The following is a 19,620-nucleotide window of genomic DNA, read 5'->3' on the forward strand; positions in this document are numbered from 1 at the left end:
TCAGGTCATGATCCTGGAGTCCCGGGATGGAGTCCTGCATCAGGCTCCCTGCTCGGCAGGGAGTCTGCTTCTCCTTCTGACCCTCCCCCCACTCATGTGCTCTCTCTCGCTCTCTCTCTCTCTCAAATAAATAAAATCTTTAAAAAAAAGTTAAAAAAAAAGGAAGGGCAAATAATAATTATTTCCATCTTACAAGGGAAAGGAGGGCAAAGAGGTAAATGTACTGCCAAGGGTTGTCTGGCTGGTTTGGGCCGCAACGCTTTCTGCTCAACCCAGCCCCACAGCCCAAATGTGAATTTCCACGTCTTCAAAACAGGTGCCAATCCAGCCTGGGGTCCTATGGATGAATTGCAAGCAGAGGAGAGGGAGAGGGAGATGTGTAGATTAGGAGACCTACAAGACACATTGACAGCTAATGGGTATGAGGGATCTTTCTGGGGGTGATGAAAATGTTCTAAAATTAGAATACAGTGAGGGTTTCACAACTCCATACTAAACATTGTTTTGTACACTTCAGTTTTTATGTTTTTAAAGATTGATTTATTTAAGTAATCTCTACGCCCACCGTGGGGCTTGAACTCACGACCCTGAGATCAAGAGTTGCACACTCTACTGACTGAGTCAGCCAGGTGCCCCAATCTGTACACTTACTTTATTTATTTATTTATTTATTTATTTATAAAGATTATTTTTTAAAAGATCATTTATTTATTTATTTGAGAGAGAGAGAGAGCGCACAAGCAGGGGGAATGGCAGGCAGAGGCAGAGGGAGAAGCAGGCTCCCTACTGGCAGAGAGCCTGAAGCGGGGCTCGATCCCAGGACCCTGGGATCATGACCTGAGCTGAAATCAAGAGTCGCTTGCTCAACCAACTAAGCCTCCCAGGCGTTCCCCGATCCGTACACCTTAAATAGGTGAATTTTATAGTATGTACCTTATATCTCAACAAAGCAGTTAAGAAAAAGACATATACTTTTTTTTTTTTTTTTTTACACGGGTAAGACTCTTATGGCTAGGGGTGCATATTTGGGTGCTAACACTCTAAAGAGATTCAAGGAAGTGATTACTATAAAAGTCAGATTCCTTTCAGGTAGAAGCAGGGTCGTGTGATTGAGACAAGGCATATGAAGGAACTTCTGGGGGGTGGGGATAGGAAGGTTTTATTTCTTGACCCAAAGGTAGTTAATAAGGGTGTTTATAATAATTCATTATTTATATTCCACATATGTTTTATGGAGTTTTCTGTATCTGTTCTGTCATGTAATAAAATGGTTTTTAAAAACAGGGGAAATCGAGTATGAAATGACACCCAGTGCTGGCCAGACTGTAAGGGGCCCCCATACCCCGCCACCTCCTGGTATTCCTGCTCTTCCCTAATCCCTTCCCATGCAGTAAGCGTGAGCAGGACCTGTGGGATGTTTCTAACCCACAGAATAAGGCAAAGGCCACAGGATGTATGTGATTATGTTTGTGTGATTACATCATATAAGGTCTAATGTCCACTTGGCTAGGAAACTGCCTCTTCCTCATTGGCTTTGAGGAAGTAAGCAGCTACGTTCCAGAGGCCCATGGGGTAAGGAACCGAGGGTGGCCCGCAGACAATAGCCAGCAAGAAACCGAGGCCCTCCGTCTGACAACCCACGGGGAACTGAATGCCGCCAACGACCATGTGAGTTTGGAAGATCCTTGCCCAGGTGAGCTTCAGATGCCACCATGGCCCCAAGGTCACCCTTTGACTGCAGCTGGTGAGGCTAGTCGTCGAACTGTGCCCTAACGCCTGGTGCACAGAAACTGAGCTAATAACTGAGCGCTGTTTGAAACCACTGCATTCGTGGTGGTATTATTCCACAGCAATGGATAACCTGCCCCCGTGTTGGGGGGGGAGGGTCCCTAAAACCACTCCCAGGTTCAGTGATTCACTAAAAGGACCCAGAGAACTCAACAAAGTGATTGTAGTCTTGGTTACGATTTATTACAGTGAAACAATAGATTAAAATCTGCAGGAGAAAAAGGCACATGGGACACAGGCCAAAGAGACACCAACTCTCCTTCCCCATGGAGTCACAAGAACAGTATTAATTCTCCTAGCGACAATGTGTGACAATGTACAAGGAGACTGCCAACCAGGGAAGCTCCCCCAAGGTCTGGTGCCCAGGCTTTTCCTGGGGGTCGACCACATGGGCAGGCCTTAGTCTCCAGTCCCTCCAGAGGTCAAGCTGATACCTCCTGGCCCAAGACCCTCCGGGAAACAAACACTCTTATCAGGCAGGATACCCCAAGGGCTTAGGGGTTGCCTCCCAAGAACTAGTCAAGGGCCCACGCTCTCTTGGGAATGTGCGGTCTGCCCACCCGAAGCCTGCAGTTAGCCCTTGACAGCGCACCCATTAACTCTGGAAGTGGGACTCTTGTCGAGGTACCACCGGCTTGAAAGCAGAGGGAAAGGACAGGAAACCACTGGGTTTCTGACACCCAGGGAAACTTTACACCCTTATCGGCCTTATAGTCAGAGAGTTTCCAGGATTTAAGCCGTAGAGCCAGAAGGCAGGGTGCAGAGGAGAGGAGGCTGAGACGGGGCACTCATACAGAAGCGTCTCCTGATCAGCCACTGAATAGAAGGCAAGGTTCCCCTCCTGCAGGTCCAGCCAGATGCCCACCACCTTCGGTCTGTCAGAGCCAAGGACAGTCTCCTTGACCATGTGCCATGCAGAGAGCTGGCTAGTCCCCTTCCACTCTACACAGTAGGAGTCCTGGGTCCTTCCCAGGATCTGGGTCCGTTTCATCCCCCAGGAAGCCACCCCAACTGCCCAGTGGCTGCAATGCTGAGTGTCCACTTCCCAGTACTGCTGCCCAGAAGAAAAGGCCTGGGAACATAAGGCCTGGCAGGTCACAAACCTCTCATGACCCCCGAGATGGGTCTGTGGATGGCGAGACACAGTCACTGCCCGGCCATCCTTGGACACCTCCAGGCTACAGGAGTGGCTGCGAAGGTCGAAGGTCGGACTGATGGCCCCTGAGGAAAAGAGCAAGGATATGACTGGCTCGCTCTAATAGCAAAAAGCAGCTTTGGGATGTTTTTGTTTTTAAAGATTTTATTTATTTATTTGAGAGAGCGAGCAAGAGTGAGAGCATGAAGGGAGGCAGGGGGAGGGGTAAGGGAGAAGGGAAGTAGATTCCCTGCTGGGCAGGTAACCCAATGCTCAGGACCCTGGGATCATGACCCAAATGGAAGGTAGACACCTAACTGACTGAGCCACCCAGGCGCCCCGCAAAAAGCAGCTTCGTACCTTTGGGTGTGATAAAGTTTTATTCATACTGGCATTAAAACAGGTACATCAACTTGCAGTTTTCTGTATACACATCCCTAGTATTGTTCTAATCACAATACCCTTTTTCCATCTTAATTTTTACTTCCCCATTGGGCCTCTTTCAGGTAGCTGTCTCTGAATCCCACTCAGCATAGCCTGGAATTTGGGAGTCTTCAATCCCATTTGTCTTTGTAATCAGATCCCCTTGTGAGCCAAGGAGAGACCCAGCAGCCACAGAAAGGCGGACCCGGCTGGCCAAATCCAAGTGTTCAGCCGCCCTCATACTTACACTGAGCAAACCGGGAGGCGCTCTTGGGGGCTGGGTGGCTCTGGTCAGGCAGTGGACGTGAAGAGGAATAGGGAGCTTCTTGGACTTCTGCTAAGGATTTCAGAAAATCGGGAAGGGGAAAAGGTGTCATCAAAAATAAATAAATAAACAAATAAACAAATAAAAGGCAAATACAAGGTATCCAAACATCGTGATCAGGGCACACGGCTTGTCTGCTTCATCACATTTCCTCACACATTTTTTTAGTGTCAGACTTGGATCAGGCAGAACATCCAACTCAAGTATGTGCAGCCCCATGTTCTCACCGTGGACTTTTTTTTACTGCGTGTTCCCCCCCTCCACCCGTAAGCTCTAAGCTCCTTGCTGGTAGAGACCTTGTTCATCTTTCTGTTCTAAGCACCAAGCATAGTACCAGCTATATAGGAAGTAAGTGTTATGTGCATATCTAACAAATAAATTATAGGTCTAGGAGATCACAGCACCCCAACACCCAAAATATCCATGACACTACCCCCCATCAGTGCCTTAAACTGTTACTTGCATAAGTAAATTCTGAATGGGCACTTAAGAAACTAATACAAGCGGTTAACAGAGGCAGGGCAATAGGAAAATTGAATGAGGGTGGGAAAGAGACCTTCACTGTACGCTTTTATACTGTTTTGATTTCTGAATTTAAAATTTTAATTTTTTTAATTTCTCACAAGCTTTTCGCATTTTTTTAAAAGATTTTATTTATTCATTTGAGAGAGAGAGAGAGACAGAAATAGTGACAGAGAGCATGAGTGGGGAGGAGAGGGAGAAGCCGACTCCCTGCTTCTCAGGGAGCTTGACTCGGGGCTCGATCCCAGGACCCAGGGATCACGACCTGAGCCAAAGGCAGACGCCAACTGCCTGAGCCACCCAGGCACCCCTGAATTTCAAATTTCAGGGGTGCCTGGGTGGCTCATTGTTAAGCATCTGCCTTGGGCTCAGGTCATGATCCCGGGGTCCTGGGATCGAGCCCCGAGTCAAGCTTCTCGCTCTCCCACTCCCCCTGCTTGTGTTCCCTCTCTGGCTGTGTCTCTCTCTGTCAAATAACTAAATACAATCTTTTAAAACAAATAAAATAAAAATTTTAATTTAACCCCAAAATCTTAAAACTGATTTTATTTATTTAAAGATTTTGTTTTTAAATAATTTCTACACCCAATATGGGGCTTGAACTCACAACCCTGAGATCAAGAGTCGCATGCTCCACCAACAGAGCCAGCCAGGAGCCCCTAAATATTGATTTTAAATTTGTTTAAGTAAATAAGATCACTAAGGAACCCAATCTAAATTTAGTGGGACACAGGAGCTAAGGGGGCACTTATTTCTCAGTTTTTGGAACAACTGATAAAGTGTGCTCTAACTTGTTTCCTTGAGTTTTTCCCAAGGGATCAGGTTTCTCCACCTAAATAAGAAATAACTTTTTAAGCAGAGCGAGATCATTTATTTATTTACTTATTTTTAAAGATTTTACTTATTTATTTGACAGAGAGACAGAGACAGCGAAAGAGGGAACACAAGCAGGGGGAGTGGGAGAGGGAGAAGCAGGCTTCCCGCCGAGCAGGGAGCCCGATGTGGGTCTCGATCCCAGGACCCTGGGATCATGACCTGAGCCGAAGGCAGACGCTTAACAACTGAGCCACCCAGGCGCCCCGAGCAAGATCATTTAAACATAAAAAGTTATAAGAGATATGTCTCTAAAGTATATAAAGTTGGCAGTGGTGAGAGCAGGAGGCAGAACGGAGGGAGCGCAGAGCTCACGTCTAAGAGGCAGGTGTGAATTGTTCTTCAGTGGTGACAAGCGTTACAATGGAGAACCTCCAAAGTCAGGACAGAGAGGTTCTTTTCTGCATTGTTATTGTTTACTATTAGCATACTCACCAGAGATGATATTTTAATTAAACTCATTAAGGACAATTTACAGTCGCATGCTTTGTTAACAAAGACATTTAATAAACATAAAAAGCAGCTTCTTTCTGAATCTCCTCAGGTGGATAACACAGGTGAGCAGCAAAATGAGATCTAGGTTCTGGATGTAAAGGTCTTAGAAAATGAGTTTCTATCTTTTAAAGGCCTAGGTGACATCATACCTCCAGCCATATCCAAAACACATATCCAGCCACAAAAACACCTCCGCCCACCCCTTCCTCATTTACAACAGCACAGGGATAACACAGCTGGGCTCTGGGACCCTATCCCCAAAAAACAAAGCTATTTGTCACTGTTTTTGTCATTTCCCCCAACTTCCATATTTAATCCTCTTTCACCCAATAAAATCAACTCACCCTGCGGCTGTTCTTCAAAGGCCTCCTTCCACGTGAAGTTTTCCCGTAATTTCTTCTGGATTTCTTCTAGGTCATGCAGAATGTCTCTCGTTTTTCTCTCGGGTGTGTTGGAAGTCACTGGCTTTGAAGAAGCCAAGGAAAGGTCCACCCCACCAGAAGAAGACTATTGATGGATCATCAAAAACAAATTAAATAAGTGAAGTTTCCTAAGGTGTGCAGCAAATAGTATATTCTAATTCTGCCATCTATCATTTTCTACTTGCCTCCTCACAGATTTTTAAAAACATAATTAGGTCCCTCAAACTACATGCCTTGAAAGCAATTTGGAAGAACACACAGTGCAGCAAAAATATTAAAGTGTGGTTATTTCTGGGTGGTAGGGTTACAGACAATGTTCCTTTGTTTTCTTTAAACTGCTATGCATTTTCAGGGCACCTGGATGGCTCAGCTGTGAAGTGTCTGCCTTCAGCTCGGGTCATGATCTCAGGGTCCTGGGATCAAGTCCCGCATCGGGCTCCCTGCTCGGCGGGAAGCCTGCTTCTCCCTCTCCCACTCCCCCTGCTTGTGTTCCCTTTCTCGCTATCTCTCTCTCTGTCAAATACATAATCTTAAAAAAATTTTTTTAAAAAAACCTGCTATGCATTTTCTAGTATTATGTACAATAAATGTGGATTTCTTAGGTAATACCCAAAAAGTAGTAAAATTTGTAAGCCCATCCTCTAGGGGCTTTACAAAATAAATAATACAATAGTGAAATAGTCACCAAGATCAGCCACAGAGGCCATAATAATCTTCCCCGGAAGGCTGTCATTCTATCACCTCTGCTCTCAAGAACCAGGGTAGACATGTGGCTGGGCATCCAGGCCCTCCCAGCTCTCTGGGGCCGCCAACACATGCTCCCTGACTTTCTTTAACCTTGGGTCCTGTAATTCCCCAACACAGCCTCTCATCTCCTCCCACCTTGCCACCTTTGGCCTCTGATGTTCCTTCCCAACTTTGCATACTCTTATTTTCCACTCTTCTTACCAACTGTAAAGTAGCAGGCACCACGGACTGAGCACTTCACGTGGCTTACTTCTAATTTGTGTAACAACCTTCCAAGGTAGGTTGGTTATCCCCCTTTTACAAAACAAGTTATAGCTCACGGAGGTGAACTAAATCACCACAGTGAATTTTATCGTCCTGCATTTTCCCACCACTTGAGCGCTTTTTTTTTTAATTTAAAAGAATTTTTTTTTGAAGATTTTATTTATTTATGTGAAAGAGAGAGCAAGAGAGAGAGAGAGCACAATGGTGGGGAGGGGCAGAGGGAGAGGGAGAAGCAGGCTCCCCACCAAGCAAGGAGCCCGACACAGGACTCGATCCCAGCACCCTGGGATCACGACCCGAGCCGAAGGCAGACGCCCAACCGACTGAGCCACCCAGGCACCCCTCGAGCACTTATTTAGACCAGAGCTTCTTTAGTCCTTACATCAAACCAATGCAATGTCAAGTGTGCAAGTCAGACTCTCAGGCTTTCCTCCCCCCAACACCTTGCAGCCCTGAAGACCCCTGAGTATTTGCTGAGCACTTACTATGCGGCAAGCACCTTGCTAAGCTTGGGGATACAAGAGTGAACAAAAGCCATCAGGGTCTCTACCCTAATGAAGCTTAGAGTCCAGGGCAGGGGAGGAGGGAAAACAGACATGAATAAATTATGGCACCCATCATTATCAAGATGCAATTTGTGGTATCGTAAAAGCCTCTAACAGGGAGACTTGTTCGAGGAAATCAGTGAAGGTTTCTCCAGGAAAGTGATGATCTAGCCAGGGTCTGAAGGATGAGAGGTGTTATCTAGGTGGCAGGGCGATAGAACATTCCACGGAGTGCAAACCCTGTGGTGGGAAGAAGTATGACACCCTGGGGGACTGATAGGGGCCAGAGTGGCTGAAGCTTGAAGAGCCCGGGGAGTATTGGGGGAGGGGAGCCCGCTGGAAGGAGACAGGACAGGCAGACAGGGAAGGAGTCCTGCAGGGCCCTGTTCGTTCTTTGAGGACAGCCAGGATCTGGGTCTTAATCCCACACAAGCAGATGTCACTGGAGATGTTGTAAATCAGATTTGTGTTTGAGAGGATCACTCTGACAACCATGAGGAGAGCAGACCAGCAGGAATAGAGTGGGGTAAATAATTATTGCAGCAATCCAGGCAAGAAATGATCAGAGGCTTGGGGCGCCTGGGTGGCTCAGTCGCTTGTGTCTGCCTTCGCCTCAGGTCATGATCTCAGAGTCCTGGGATGGAGCCCCGCATTGGGCTCCCTGCTCAGTGGGAAGCCTGCTTCTCCCTCTGCCACCTCCCACCCCCAGCTTGTGCTCTCTCTCCCATTCACTCTCTCTCTCAAATAAATAAAAAAAAGATTTTATTTATTTATTTGACAGAGAGAGACAGCGAGAGAGGGAACACAAGCAGGGGGAGTGGGAAAGGGAGAAGCAGGCTTCCCACTGAGCAGGGAGCCCGATGCGGGGCTCGACCCCAGGACCCTGGGTTCATGATCCGAGCCGAAGGCAGACACTTAACAACTGAGCCACGCAGGCGCCCCAGATAAAATCTTTAAAAAAAAAAAAAAGAAAGAAATGATCAGAGGCTTGGATCAGAGACATCTCCAAGGAGCTGAAGAGTAGTAAATAGGCTCTGGGGATGTTTAGGCCGGTGAGGGAGGGGTGACATGATTCCCAGGTTCCTGGCTTGTGCCCTTAGAAGGATCATAGGGCCAGTCACCGAGATGGGGACTCACAGAGGAGAAACAGTTTGGGACATTCTAAATGGGATGTGCCTTTGAGATACACGGAGGAAAAGGTAAGAAGGAAGATAGCAGACCACAGCTCAGAGAGGGGTCCAGGCTGGAGCTATGTTTGCGCATAGGGTGGTAATTAAAGCCATGGTGTGGGGAAGACCACTCAGTGGGGAAGAAAAAGGGATGTACCCCTCAGCCTTAAGGAATTTGGGCATTTCGTTGCTGAGGAGAGGAAAAGAGAGTGAGCCTGCAAGACAGCTGGGGAAGGAGCAGCCATAGAGAAACAGGGGAAGGTCAGAAGACCCCTGTCCCAGAAGCTAAGGGAAAAGAAAGCTTCAGGAATGAAGGTGTGGTCAAAGGCTGCTGAAAGGTCAATGAAGATGGGGACTAGACTGTCTGCAGGATTTGCATAGAGGTCCCTGGAGATCTCAGAGCTGGTTAGGTGCAGAGGTAAGGATGGAATCTAGCCCACCTGAAGCCCCCCTACCTCACCTCAAGCTTTGCACACTTCTGGTCATCCATGTGTGACAGTAAGAAAATGGTAAAAGATGAAGACTTATTGCATCCTTCAACTCCCAACATAGTCCCGTGGCTCCAGCTGGAAGCTGTCCCTAGCCCCGCCCCCAGCACACGCTTTCCCCTCCGGGCTGAGCCTACCATGCTCATGCTCGGGGTGCTCCCTTCATTGTCTGGTCCGGATTCGGGGAGGTGCCTCTGACTCTGAAGACTCCTGACAATGTCTACGAGCTGTTCCACCAACTCCGCCAGCTCACGCCCAACTTCTGGGATGCTCTTCTGTGCCGCTGCCTTTAAAAGAACAAAGCAGAACCCAAAGCTGGACCCAGGACCCAGTTCTAGACAGAGGGAGCTGTAAACACTGCACAGGGCGCCTGGGTGGCTCAGTTGGTTAAGCAACTGCCTTCGGCTCAGGTCATGATCCTGGAGTCCCGGGATCAAGTCCCACATCGGGCTCCCTGCTCGGCAGGGAGTCTGCTTCTCCCTCTGACCCTCTTCCCTCTCATGCTCTCTGGCTCTCATTCTCTCTCTCTCAAATAAATAAAGAAAATCTTAAAAAAAAAAAAACAGCACAAAGGAAGCAGGCAACAGAGTGACAAAAATGTCCGGAGGACAAGGAGGTAGATGGCCCAGACCTTTTGCATGCCTACTGCTTGTCCAGTGGCCATAACAGGGAACCAGAGCCCATCCCCAGGCTGGGGGGGTGGGGTGTGAGAGTGAAGCCTAAAGGGACTTGCGGGCTCATCATTCTGAACAGAGGTCAGAGCGGGGATGCTGAGAGCCTGGCAGGGTGGGTGCAGCTGGTAAGGTGAGTGGAGCAGTGGACGGCATTCAGCTGGAGAGGTTGAAGATCCACTCTCATCAGAGTCATCCTGTGTCCTCACCACTCCTTTCAAATTGAAAGTGACCCTCCCTCTTTCTCCTCTTCAACAATGCAGACACTCTACCGGTTCACTGTGCAGGGATCTTGGAGACTTTATTCTTTTTTAAGATTTTATTTATTTATTTGCAAGAGAGAGAAAATGAGAGAGAGCGTGAGCAGGGGAAGGGTCAGAGGGAGAGAGAGAACCCCAAGCAGACTCCCCACTGAGTGTGGAGCTCAACGTGGGGCTCAATCGCAGGACCAAGGCAGATGCTCAACCCACTGAGCCACCCAGGCACCCCAGATGTTGGAAATTTTAAAGTGATGCACAGAAACAAGCTCCTTTTATTTGATTATTGACATCCTCCAGATTTAGTTTTTACTTTTTAAAAGACTTTATTTTGTGGATGCCTGGGTGGCTCAGTCAGTTAAGCGGCTGCCTTCAGCTCAGGTCATGATCCCAGGGTCCTGGGATCGAGTCCCACATTGGGCTCCTTGCTCAGCGGGGAGCCTGCTTCTCCCTCTGCTGCTTTTCCTGCTTGTGCTCTGTCTCGCTATGTCAAATAAATAAATAAAATCTTTAAAAAAAAAGACTTTATTATTTAAGTAATCTCTACACCCAACATGAGGCTCAAACTCATAACCCTGAGATTAGGAGTTGCGTGGTCTTCCGACTGAGCCAGCCAGGCCCCCTGACATCCTGCCCGTTTAAAGCAACACTCAGATTAGAGGGCGCTAAATAACCCCACTTAAAGACCTTGATCTGCTCAGCTGCCTGGCTAGGAGTGGAAGTTCTGCAGCCAACATTCTGGCAACAACTTCCAGATCTGGTGGCACTCATCAGAGGCAGGCAGGGCCCAGACTTCAATGGTGAACATTGCATTACCTCCAAAAGGGGTCCTATATAGAGTTACAGAAATACAATGTGTTCATTATCCAACTGTCAATAAACCAGAGTTTTAATAACTTTGTTTTAACATACCACATTTTTTAAATCATGCTAGGACCTCAAAAACTGGAAATGACCCAGGACCTTCTGCAACTCTAAGAAGCCTGATGTCCCTCAAAATAGTATGTGTTTTGGAAGCCATAATCAGACTACTTTAGAGAGGGAGGTAGCCGACCACTGGTAACACCATTTGCTCTTAAATTTCCAGGCCCCACTCCTAAATATTCAGGTGGCTGGAACTGAAAAGAGGAGCCCTTATCTAGGCACTGGAGCAAATTAAAAACTTTAAAATAAAAAGTATATTGTTTTTTCTATTCATAAAAGAAATGCACACTCACTGCAGTGAATTTAGAAAATGCAAAGCATGAGGGGCACCCGGGTGGCTCAGTCGGTTAAGCATCTAATTTCAGCTCAGGTCATGATGTCAGGGTCCTGGGACTGAGCCCCACGCCAGGCTCCCTGCTGAGTGGTGGGGGGGGACCTGCTTGTCCCTCTCCCTCTGCTACTCCACCTGCTTATTCTTTCTCTCTCAAATAAATAAATAAAATCTAAAAAAAAAAATGCAAAGCATGAGAAAGAGGGAATGTTTTAAATCATCCAATATTCTACCATCCAAAAATAATCATTCTTCCTTAACAGCCAATGGTAAGTATATTCAGTTACCATAAGCAACATTAGCAAACAGTTTTAAAGACCTGAGGGATAATGCTGTATTTATAATAAAAAAGAAAACAAATTTTAATCATAATCACACACAAAAAATGGAAGGAACCAATATGTCCCATCAGAAAGTGAATGGATAGATTGTGGTACATTTATGTAATGGAATATCATTCAGGAATAAAAAGAAGTGAGTTATCAAGCCACAAACCATAATTTTGCTTAGTGAAAGAAGTCTATCCGGAAAGGCCAGAAATTGAATGATTCTAACTATATGACATCCTAGAAAAAGCAAAACTAAAGAGACAGTAAAAAGATCCACAGTTGCCAGGTGTTGGGGTGAAGGTACAAAGAGGTGGAGCACAGGGGATTTTCAGGGCAGTAAAACTGTATGACACCATAACTGTAGCTACGTGATATCATGCATTTGTCAAAACCTATAGAACTGTACAGCACAGAGTGAACCCTAATATCAACTGTGGGTTTTAGTTTCAATTGGCAATAATTACGCCTTGGATAAACCTCATTGGCTACGACACTGCCACCGCGCAAAGCTCAACTCTAGATTCTAGTGAATAACGTATTAATGTTGATTCATCAATTGCAACAAATGTACCGCACTAATGCAAATGTTAATAATAGGGCAAACTATGAAGGGCAAATGGGGACTTGCCATACTATCTGCTCAATTTTCTGTAAACTTAGAACTGCTCTAAAATGCTTCTCCCTCTCCTGCTTTTGTTCCCTCTCTCACTGTCTCTGTCAAATAAATAAAAAATCTTTAAAAAAACTGCTCTAAAAAATAAACTCTTATTAATTAATTAAAATTTTAAAAAAGAGGATATAACCTGGTTATACAATGTGGCCTCAACTCTGTTTAAAAATATTATAGGGGGGATGTGTGGGTGGCTCAGTCGGTTAAGCATCTGCCTTTGGCTCAGGTCATGATCTCAGGGTCCTGGGATTGAGTCCTGCATCGGGCTCCCTGCTCAGCGGGGAGCCTGCTTCTCCCTCTGCCTCTGCCGCTCCCCCTGCTTGTGCCCTCTCTCTCTCTCTCTCTCTCTCTCTCTGATAAATAAATAAATAAATCTTTTAAAAAAAGAAGAAAGATGTCAAGTCAATCACCTAAATTTATACCTCAAGGAACTAGGGAAAAAAGGGCAAACCAAACCCAAAGCTAACAGAAGGAAGGAAATAATAAAGATTATTGGAGATAAATAAAATGGAGAATGTAAAAACAATAGAGAGAATCAATGAAACAAGAGTTGGTTCTTTGAAAAAAATCAACGAACTGATGAATCTTTAGCTAGACTGATAAAGAAAAAGAGAGAGGATGGAAATGCAAGCTGGTGCAGCCACTCTGGAAAACAGCATGGAGGTTCCTCAAAAAGTTGAAAAGAGGGACACCTGGGTGGCTCAGTCGTTAAGCGTCTGCCTTTGGTTCGGGTCATGATCCCAGAGTCCTGAGATCAAGCCCCGCCTCGGTCTCCCTGCTCCGTAGGAAGCCTGCTTCTCCCTCTCCCACTCCCCCTGCTTGTGTTTCCTCTCTTGCTGTGTCTCTCTCTGTCAAATAAATAAAATCTTAAAAAAAAAAAAGAGTTGAAAATAGAGCTACCCTACGACCCAGCAATTGCAGTACTAGGTATTTACCCCAAAGATACAAATGTAGTGATCCGAAGGGGCACCTGCACCCCAATGTTTATAGCAGCAATGTCCACAATAGCCAAACTATGGAAAGAGCCCAGATGTCCATTGACAGATGAATGGATAAAGATGTGGTGTGTGTATATATACAATGCAATATTACAACAGCCATCAAAAAAAATGAAATCTTGCCATTTGCAATGATGTGGATGAACTAGAGGGTATTATGCTAAGCGAAATAAGTCAATCAGAGTAAGACAATTATCATATGATCTCAATGATATGCAGAATTTAAGAAACAAGGCAGAGGATCATAAGGGAAGAGAGGAAAAAATGAAATGGGACAAAACCGGAGAGACAAACGATATGAGAATCTTAATCTTAGGAAACAAACTGAGGGTTGCTGGGGGGGGGGGAAGGGGATGAGAGGATGGGGGTGGCTGGGTGATGGATATTGGGGAGGGTATGTGTTGTGGTGAGCACTGGGTGTTGTGTAAGACCGATGAATCACTTGGGGTGCCTGGGTGGCTCAGTTGTAAGTGTCTGCCTTCGGCTCAGGTCATGATCCCGGGGTCCTGGGATCGAGCCCCACATCAGGCTCTCTGTTCAGTGGGAAGCCTGCTTCTCCCTCTCCCACTCCCCCTGCTTGTGTTCCCTCTCTTGCTGTCTCTCTCTCTGTCAAACAAATAAATAAAATCTTAAAAAAAAAAAGACTGATGAATCACAGACCTATACCCCTGAAACAAATAAGACATTATATGTTAATTAAAAAAAGAAGAAGAAATGGGAAAAAAGAGAGAAGACATGAATAACTAAAATCAGAAAGAAAGTAAAGTGGAGACATTACTACTGACCTTACAGAATAAAATTTAAGAGATTATGAACTTTGTATGCCAGCACATTAGATAACTTACATGAAATGGATAAATTCCTAGAAACACAAATTACCTAAACTGACTCAAAAAAAAAAACAGAAAATCTCAACAGAGGTATAACAAATAAAGAGATTGATGGGGTGCCTGGGTGGCTCAGTTGTTAAATGCCTGCCTTTGGCTCAGGTCATGATCCCAGGTGGGATGGAGCCCCGCATGGGGCTCCCTGCTCGGCGGGAAGCCTGCTTCTCCCTCTCCCACTCCCCCAGCTTGTGTTCTCTCTCTCGCTGTCTCTCTCTCTGTCAAATAAATAAATAAAATCTTAAAAAAAAAAATAAAAAGATTGAATCAGCAATCAAAATCCCAACAAAGAAAAGTCCAGGACCAGATGGCGTCACTGGTGAATTCTACCAAATACTTAAAGAAGAATTAATACCAATCCTTCTCAAACTCTTCCAAATCATTGAAGATGATGGAACACTTCCTAACTCTTCAGTGAGGGCAGCATTACCCTGATGCCAGAGCTAGATAAACACATCACAAGAAAATTACAGACCAATATCCCTTATGAATATTGATGTAGAAATCCTTAACAAAATACTAGCAAACTAAACCCAATAGCATATTAAAAGGATAACACATCATGACCAAATGGAATTTATCCCAGGAATGCAAGGTGTTCAATTTAAGAAAAACCAATGTGAGGGGCGCCTGGGTAGCTCAGTTGGTTGGGCGACTGCCTTCGGCCCAGGTCATGATCCTGGAGTCCCAGGATCGAGTCCCGCATCGGGCTCCCTGCTCAGCGGGGAGTCTGCTACTGCTTCTGACCCTCTCTCCTCTCGTGTTCTCTCTCTCATTCTCAGATAAATAAATAAAATCTTTAAAAAAAGAAAAAGAAAAACCAACATGATACACCATATTAATAGAAGAAGGAAACACACGCGCGCACACACACAAATTATCTCAATTGATGCAGAAAAGGCATTTGACAAAATCTAACATCTTTCATGATTTAAAAAAACACTAGAAAACCAGGAATAGAAAGGAATTTCCTCAACATAATAAAGAGAATCTACGAAAAGTCCACAACTAACATCATACTCAATGGTGAAAGACGGAAAGCTTTCCCCCCAAGATAGGGAACAAAACAAGCATGCCTGATTTCACTTCTGCTACCCAACATTGTACTGGAAATTTTAGCCAAATCAATTAGACAAGAAATAAAAGGTATCCCAATTGGAAAAGAAAAAGTAAGATGATCTCTACTCACATAGGACATGACCTTATAAATAAAATCCTAAAGAATCCACAAGAAAGCTATTAGAGCTAGTAAATGAATTTAGCTAAGTTGAAGGGGACAAGATCAGCACCCAAAAAGAAGTGTGTTTTTATACACCTGCAGTGAACTATCCAAAAAGGAAATTAAGGAAGCAATTCCATTTATAACAGCACCTAAAGGAGTAAAATGCCTAGGAATAAATTTAACCAAGGAGATGAAAGGACTTATATTTTTGGAACCTACAGAACATCACTAAAAGAAAGTTAAAAAGACCTAAATAAATGGAAAGACATTTCACATTTTTGGGAAGAAGACTTAATATTGTTAAAGATGTCATACCCTAGCTGACCTACAGATTCAATGCAATCTCTCTCAAAATTCCAACAGCCTTCTTTGCAGAATGGTAACATTAATCTTCAAATTCATATGGAATTGCAGGAGCCCTGAAGAGCCAAAACAATCTTGAAAAAGAAGAACACAGTCAGATGGACTCACACTTTCTGATTTCAAAATTTACTACGAAGCTATAGTAATCACAACAATGTGGTACTGACATAAGGACAGACCAAAAAACCAATGGAATAGAATTAGGAGTCCAGAAATAAACCCATTCATCTATGGCCAACTGATTTTTATAACGGTGCCAAATTCACTCAATGTAGAAAACAGTCTCTTCAACAAACAGCGCTGGGACAGCTAAATTTCCACATGCAAAAGAATAAAGTTGGACCCCTACCTCATGCCATATAGAAACATTAACTCAAAATGGATCAGCAACCTAAATATAAGACCTATTACCATTAAACTCTTAGGAGAAAATATGGGGGTAAATCTTCATGAACTCAGAATTCGGCAATGGATTTAGATATGATGCCAGAAGCAAGAGCAATAAAAGAAGAAATAGATAAATTGGACATCAGCAGAACTTAAAACTTTTATGCATCAAAGGACACCATCAAGAAAGTAAAAAACAACCCATAAGATGGGGGAATATATTTCCAAGTCATATATCTGATAAGGGTTTAATAACCAGAATTTATAAAGATTTCCTAAAACTCAACAAGAAAGGGCGCCTGGGTGGCTCAGTCGGTTAAGGGTCTGCCTTCAGCTCAGGTCGTGATCCCAGCATCCTGGGATCCAGGCCCACATGGCGGGGCGGGGCGGGTCCCTGCTCCGCAGGGAGTCTGCTTCTCCCTCTGCCCCTCCTCCTACTCATTCTCTCAGTCTCTCTCTGAAATAAATAAAATCTTTTTTTTAAAGATTTTATTTAGTTATTTGACAGAAAGAGACACAGCGAGAGAGGGAACACAAGCAGGGGGAGTGGGAGAGGGAGAAGCAGGTTTCCCGCTGAGCAGGGAGCCTGATGCAGGGCTCGATCCCAGGACCCCGGGACCATGACCTGAGCCGAAAGCAGACGCCCAACGACTGAGCCACCCAGGCGCCCCTGAAATAAAATCTTAAAAAAAAAAAAACTCAACAAAAAAGACAACCCAATTTTTAAAAACAGTCAAAGGACCTGAATAAACATTTCTCCAATGAAAGTATATAAATGAGCAATAAGCACATGAAAAGATGGTCAGTCAATATCATCAATCTCAGGGAAATGCAGACCAAAACGGCAGTGAGAAAGCACTTCACTCCTAATGGAAAAGCTATCCTATAAAAGTGGCAGGAGGGAGGAATCAAAATAAAATGAAAAATAACAAGTATTGGCAAGGATGTGGAAAAATCGGCAACTCCCACTTTGCTGGTGGAAATGTAAAGTGTTGTAGCTGTTGTGGAAAATGGTTTGGCTGTGTTCCTCAATAAGTTGAACATAGAACTCCCATATCACTCAGTGAGTCCACGCCTAGGTATTTACCCAAAAGAACTGAAAATAAGTACTTGATTACGTGCACACCAATGTTCCTGCATCGCTACTCACAGTCACCAGAAGGTGGAAACCATCCGAATGGTCCATCAGCGTATGAACAGATAAACAAAACGTGGTACATCCATACAAAGGAATATTATTCAGCCACCATAAGAAATAGAATTCAGGTGCATGCTACAACATGAATGAACCCTGGAAACACGGTAAGTGGAAGAAGCCAGACACAAAGGGACAAATATTATATGATTCCACTTATATGAAATATCTAGAGGAGGCAAATCATGGAGACAGAAAAGATTGGAGGTTACCAGGGGACAAAGGGAGCTGGAATGAGAAGTTACCGCTTTTAAGGGGTGCAGAGTCTCTGTGGTGATGACCTGTGGCAACAGAAACTGGTGATAGCTGCACATCACTGCGAATATAATGCCACTAAATTGTACACATAAAAAACGGCTGAAAGGACTAATTTTATGCTGTATCTTACCCCAATGTAAGAATGTTCAAAGAGACAGCGGAAAGACTGGGAAGAAGTGAAAATGTGCCAAGAAGTAGCTAGAGCAGCCAGGCTGATTGGACGTCAGGAGACTGGGGTTCCCCCCGCAACTTCTTCATACTTAGAAGCGGGAGTGCTCAGAGTGAGAGCAGCCCTGCGACAGCAGGCAGGCCGGGCCGGACCCGGGGAAGAGCGGGTCCCCCTCCCTACCGGCTGCGGGGCGGCGCGACGCGGGGGCGCGGGCGCGGGGCGGGGCCGTCAGTCACCTCGCGCAGCGCGCGGCTGTACTTGTCTACCAGCTCCTGCAGCAGCGTGTTCTTCCGCAGCTGCAGCGGCGCCGGGGCGCTCTCCCGGCAGGTGGGGCAGGAGCGCGGGCGGCTGGCGCTACCCGCGGCCCACAGGCCCTTCAGGCAGTCGCGGCAGAAGCTGTGGCCGCAGGGCAGCGTAGCGGGAGTGGCGAGCAGCCCCTGACAGATGATGCAGCCCAGGTCGTCCTCGACCAGCCACACGGGGATGGCCGGGCCGGGATCCACGCCCGCCATGGTGACCAGGCCACCCCCGCGGGACGCCGGGGCGCGGAAGTCAGGGCCTCGTTGGGGACCGCCCGCTCGCGGCGACGTCTCCTCCGGCTCCTCCCCCGGCCTTCCTCTCCCCGCCTCGGCCCACCCTTTTTTTCCGGTCTCCTGTCCAGCTAAAAGCGGCCTTTGAGCCTCCCCCGCCCGGCGCGGGGCGCCCTAGGTCAGAGGTGGCGGGAGTCACGGCCTCCTGCGCGGGGAGATCAGCTCGCCCCCAAACGCTAGGAACCTGCTGATGTCCCAAAGACCCTTTAGCTTGATGCCCCCCCCCGACCCCCACCACCACCGCACACACCCTGGCGCATTAAAACGCAACCCGACAGTCCTTGAAGAGAAGAGAGGGTTCGGTTCAAGAACTTTTTTATGAGAATGCGCCCACTAGATGTCATCCAGCCGCTCCAACAAGTAGTAAAGGATTAAAGAATACCCGGTGCACATAACTGTTTAAAAATACCGATGCTGGGGCTTCACTCCCAGAGAATCTGATTTCATCGTCTGGGGTGGAGCCCGGCGCCGGGCCTCTTAAAAAACCTCCCCGGGATGATGCTAACGCGCAGCCAAAGTTGAGCGACCCCTAGACTTTTCAAACCGCTATTACAACGCAGAACTGTGCCACCGTCTACTTACTGCTCTCTGCTGGCTGAAAGCACGTTACCCAACAGGCATCCGGACAAAATATTAGAAAATCTGTTTTCTTTTTTCTTTAAGATTTTATTTATTTATTTGACAGAGAGAGAGAACACAAGTTGGCAGAGCGGCAGGCAGAGAGAGAGGGAGAAGCAGGCACCCCAGTGGACAGGGAGCCCGACGCGGGGCTCGATCCCTCGGATCACCACCCGAGCTGAAGGCAGATGCTTAACCGACTGAGCCACCCAGGTGCCCCAGAAAGTCTGTTTTCTTGAGGTAGCAAGCCTTGGGCTCGCTCGCTTCCTCCTCTCCTCTTATTCCAGTCCCAAGCTCATTACAGCATGAAAACGTTGGAGCTGGAAGAGCATCACATCCTCCCGGAAGCCCCAAAGAGGCAAAGGGAACTTTCGGGTTTACACAGCAGTAACTAAGTGGCAGAGACCAGAAACCCCCCCATCTCTGTGATCTGTTGAAATGAACTAACGATATCTCATATTTCATTTCACCCCATCTTGCCTGGCCCCGAAGTAGGTACTGGATAACACAAATTTGTGGCTATTTCCAATACTGGAAATGACAAGGAGTGTTCAATAG

The 19,620-nt window shown here is 46.1% G+C and overlaps 1 protein-coding gene and 1 pseudogene across 1 annotated transcript; both read right to left on the reverse strand.

Annotated features, from left to right (window-relative positions):
• Window positions 1–1,949: 1,949 nt before the first annotated feature.
• On the reverse strand, window positions 1,950–18,426 carry RNF135 (ring finger protein 135). Its single transcript, XM_088028379.1, is given in 6 exon segments — window positions 1,950–3,009; window positions 3,594–3,683; window positions 5,906–6,068; window positions 9,334–9,483; window positions 18,035–18,084; window positions 18,087–18,426. Coding segments are annotated over 6 exon segments (1,263 nt in total). The 5' UTR covers window positions 18,367–18,426; the 3' UTR covers window positions 1,950–2,479.
• On the reverse strand, window positions 12,089–12,219 carry LOC148163481 (U4 spliceosomal RNA; annotated as a pseudogene).
• Window positions 18,427–19,620: the final 1,194 nt, after the last annotated feature.

The sequence above is a fragment of the Eumetopias jubatus genome, unplaced genomic scaffold (assembly GCF_037043125.1).
Source record: "Eumetopias jubatus isolate StellerSeaLion01/CBP00866 unplaced genomic scaffold, mEumJub1_p1.0 scaffold_10, whole genome shotgun sequence".
Taxonomy (NCBI): Eukaryota; Metazoa; Chordata; class Mammalia; order Carnivora; family Otariidae; genus Eumetopias; species Eumetopias jubatus.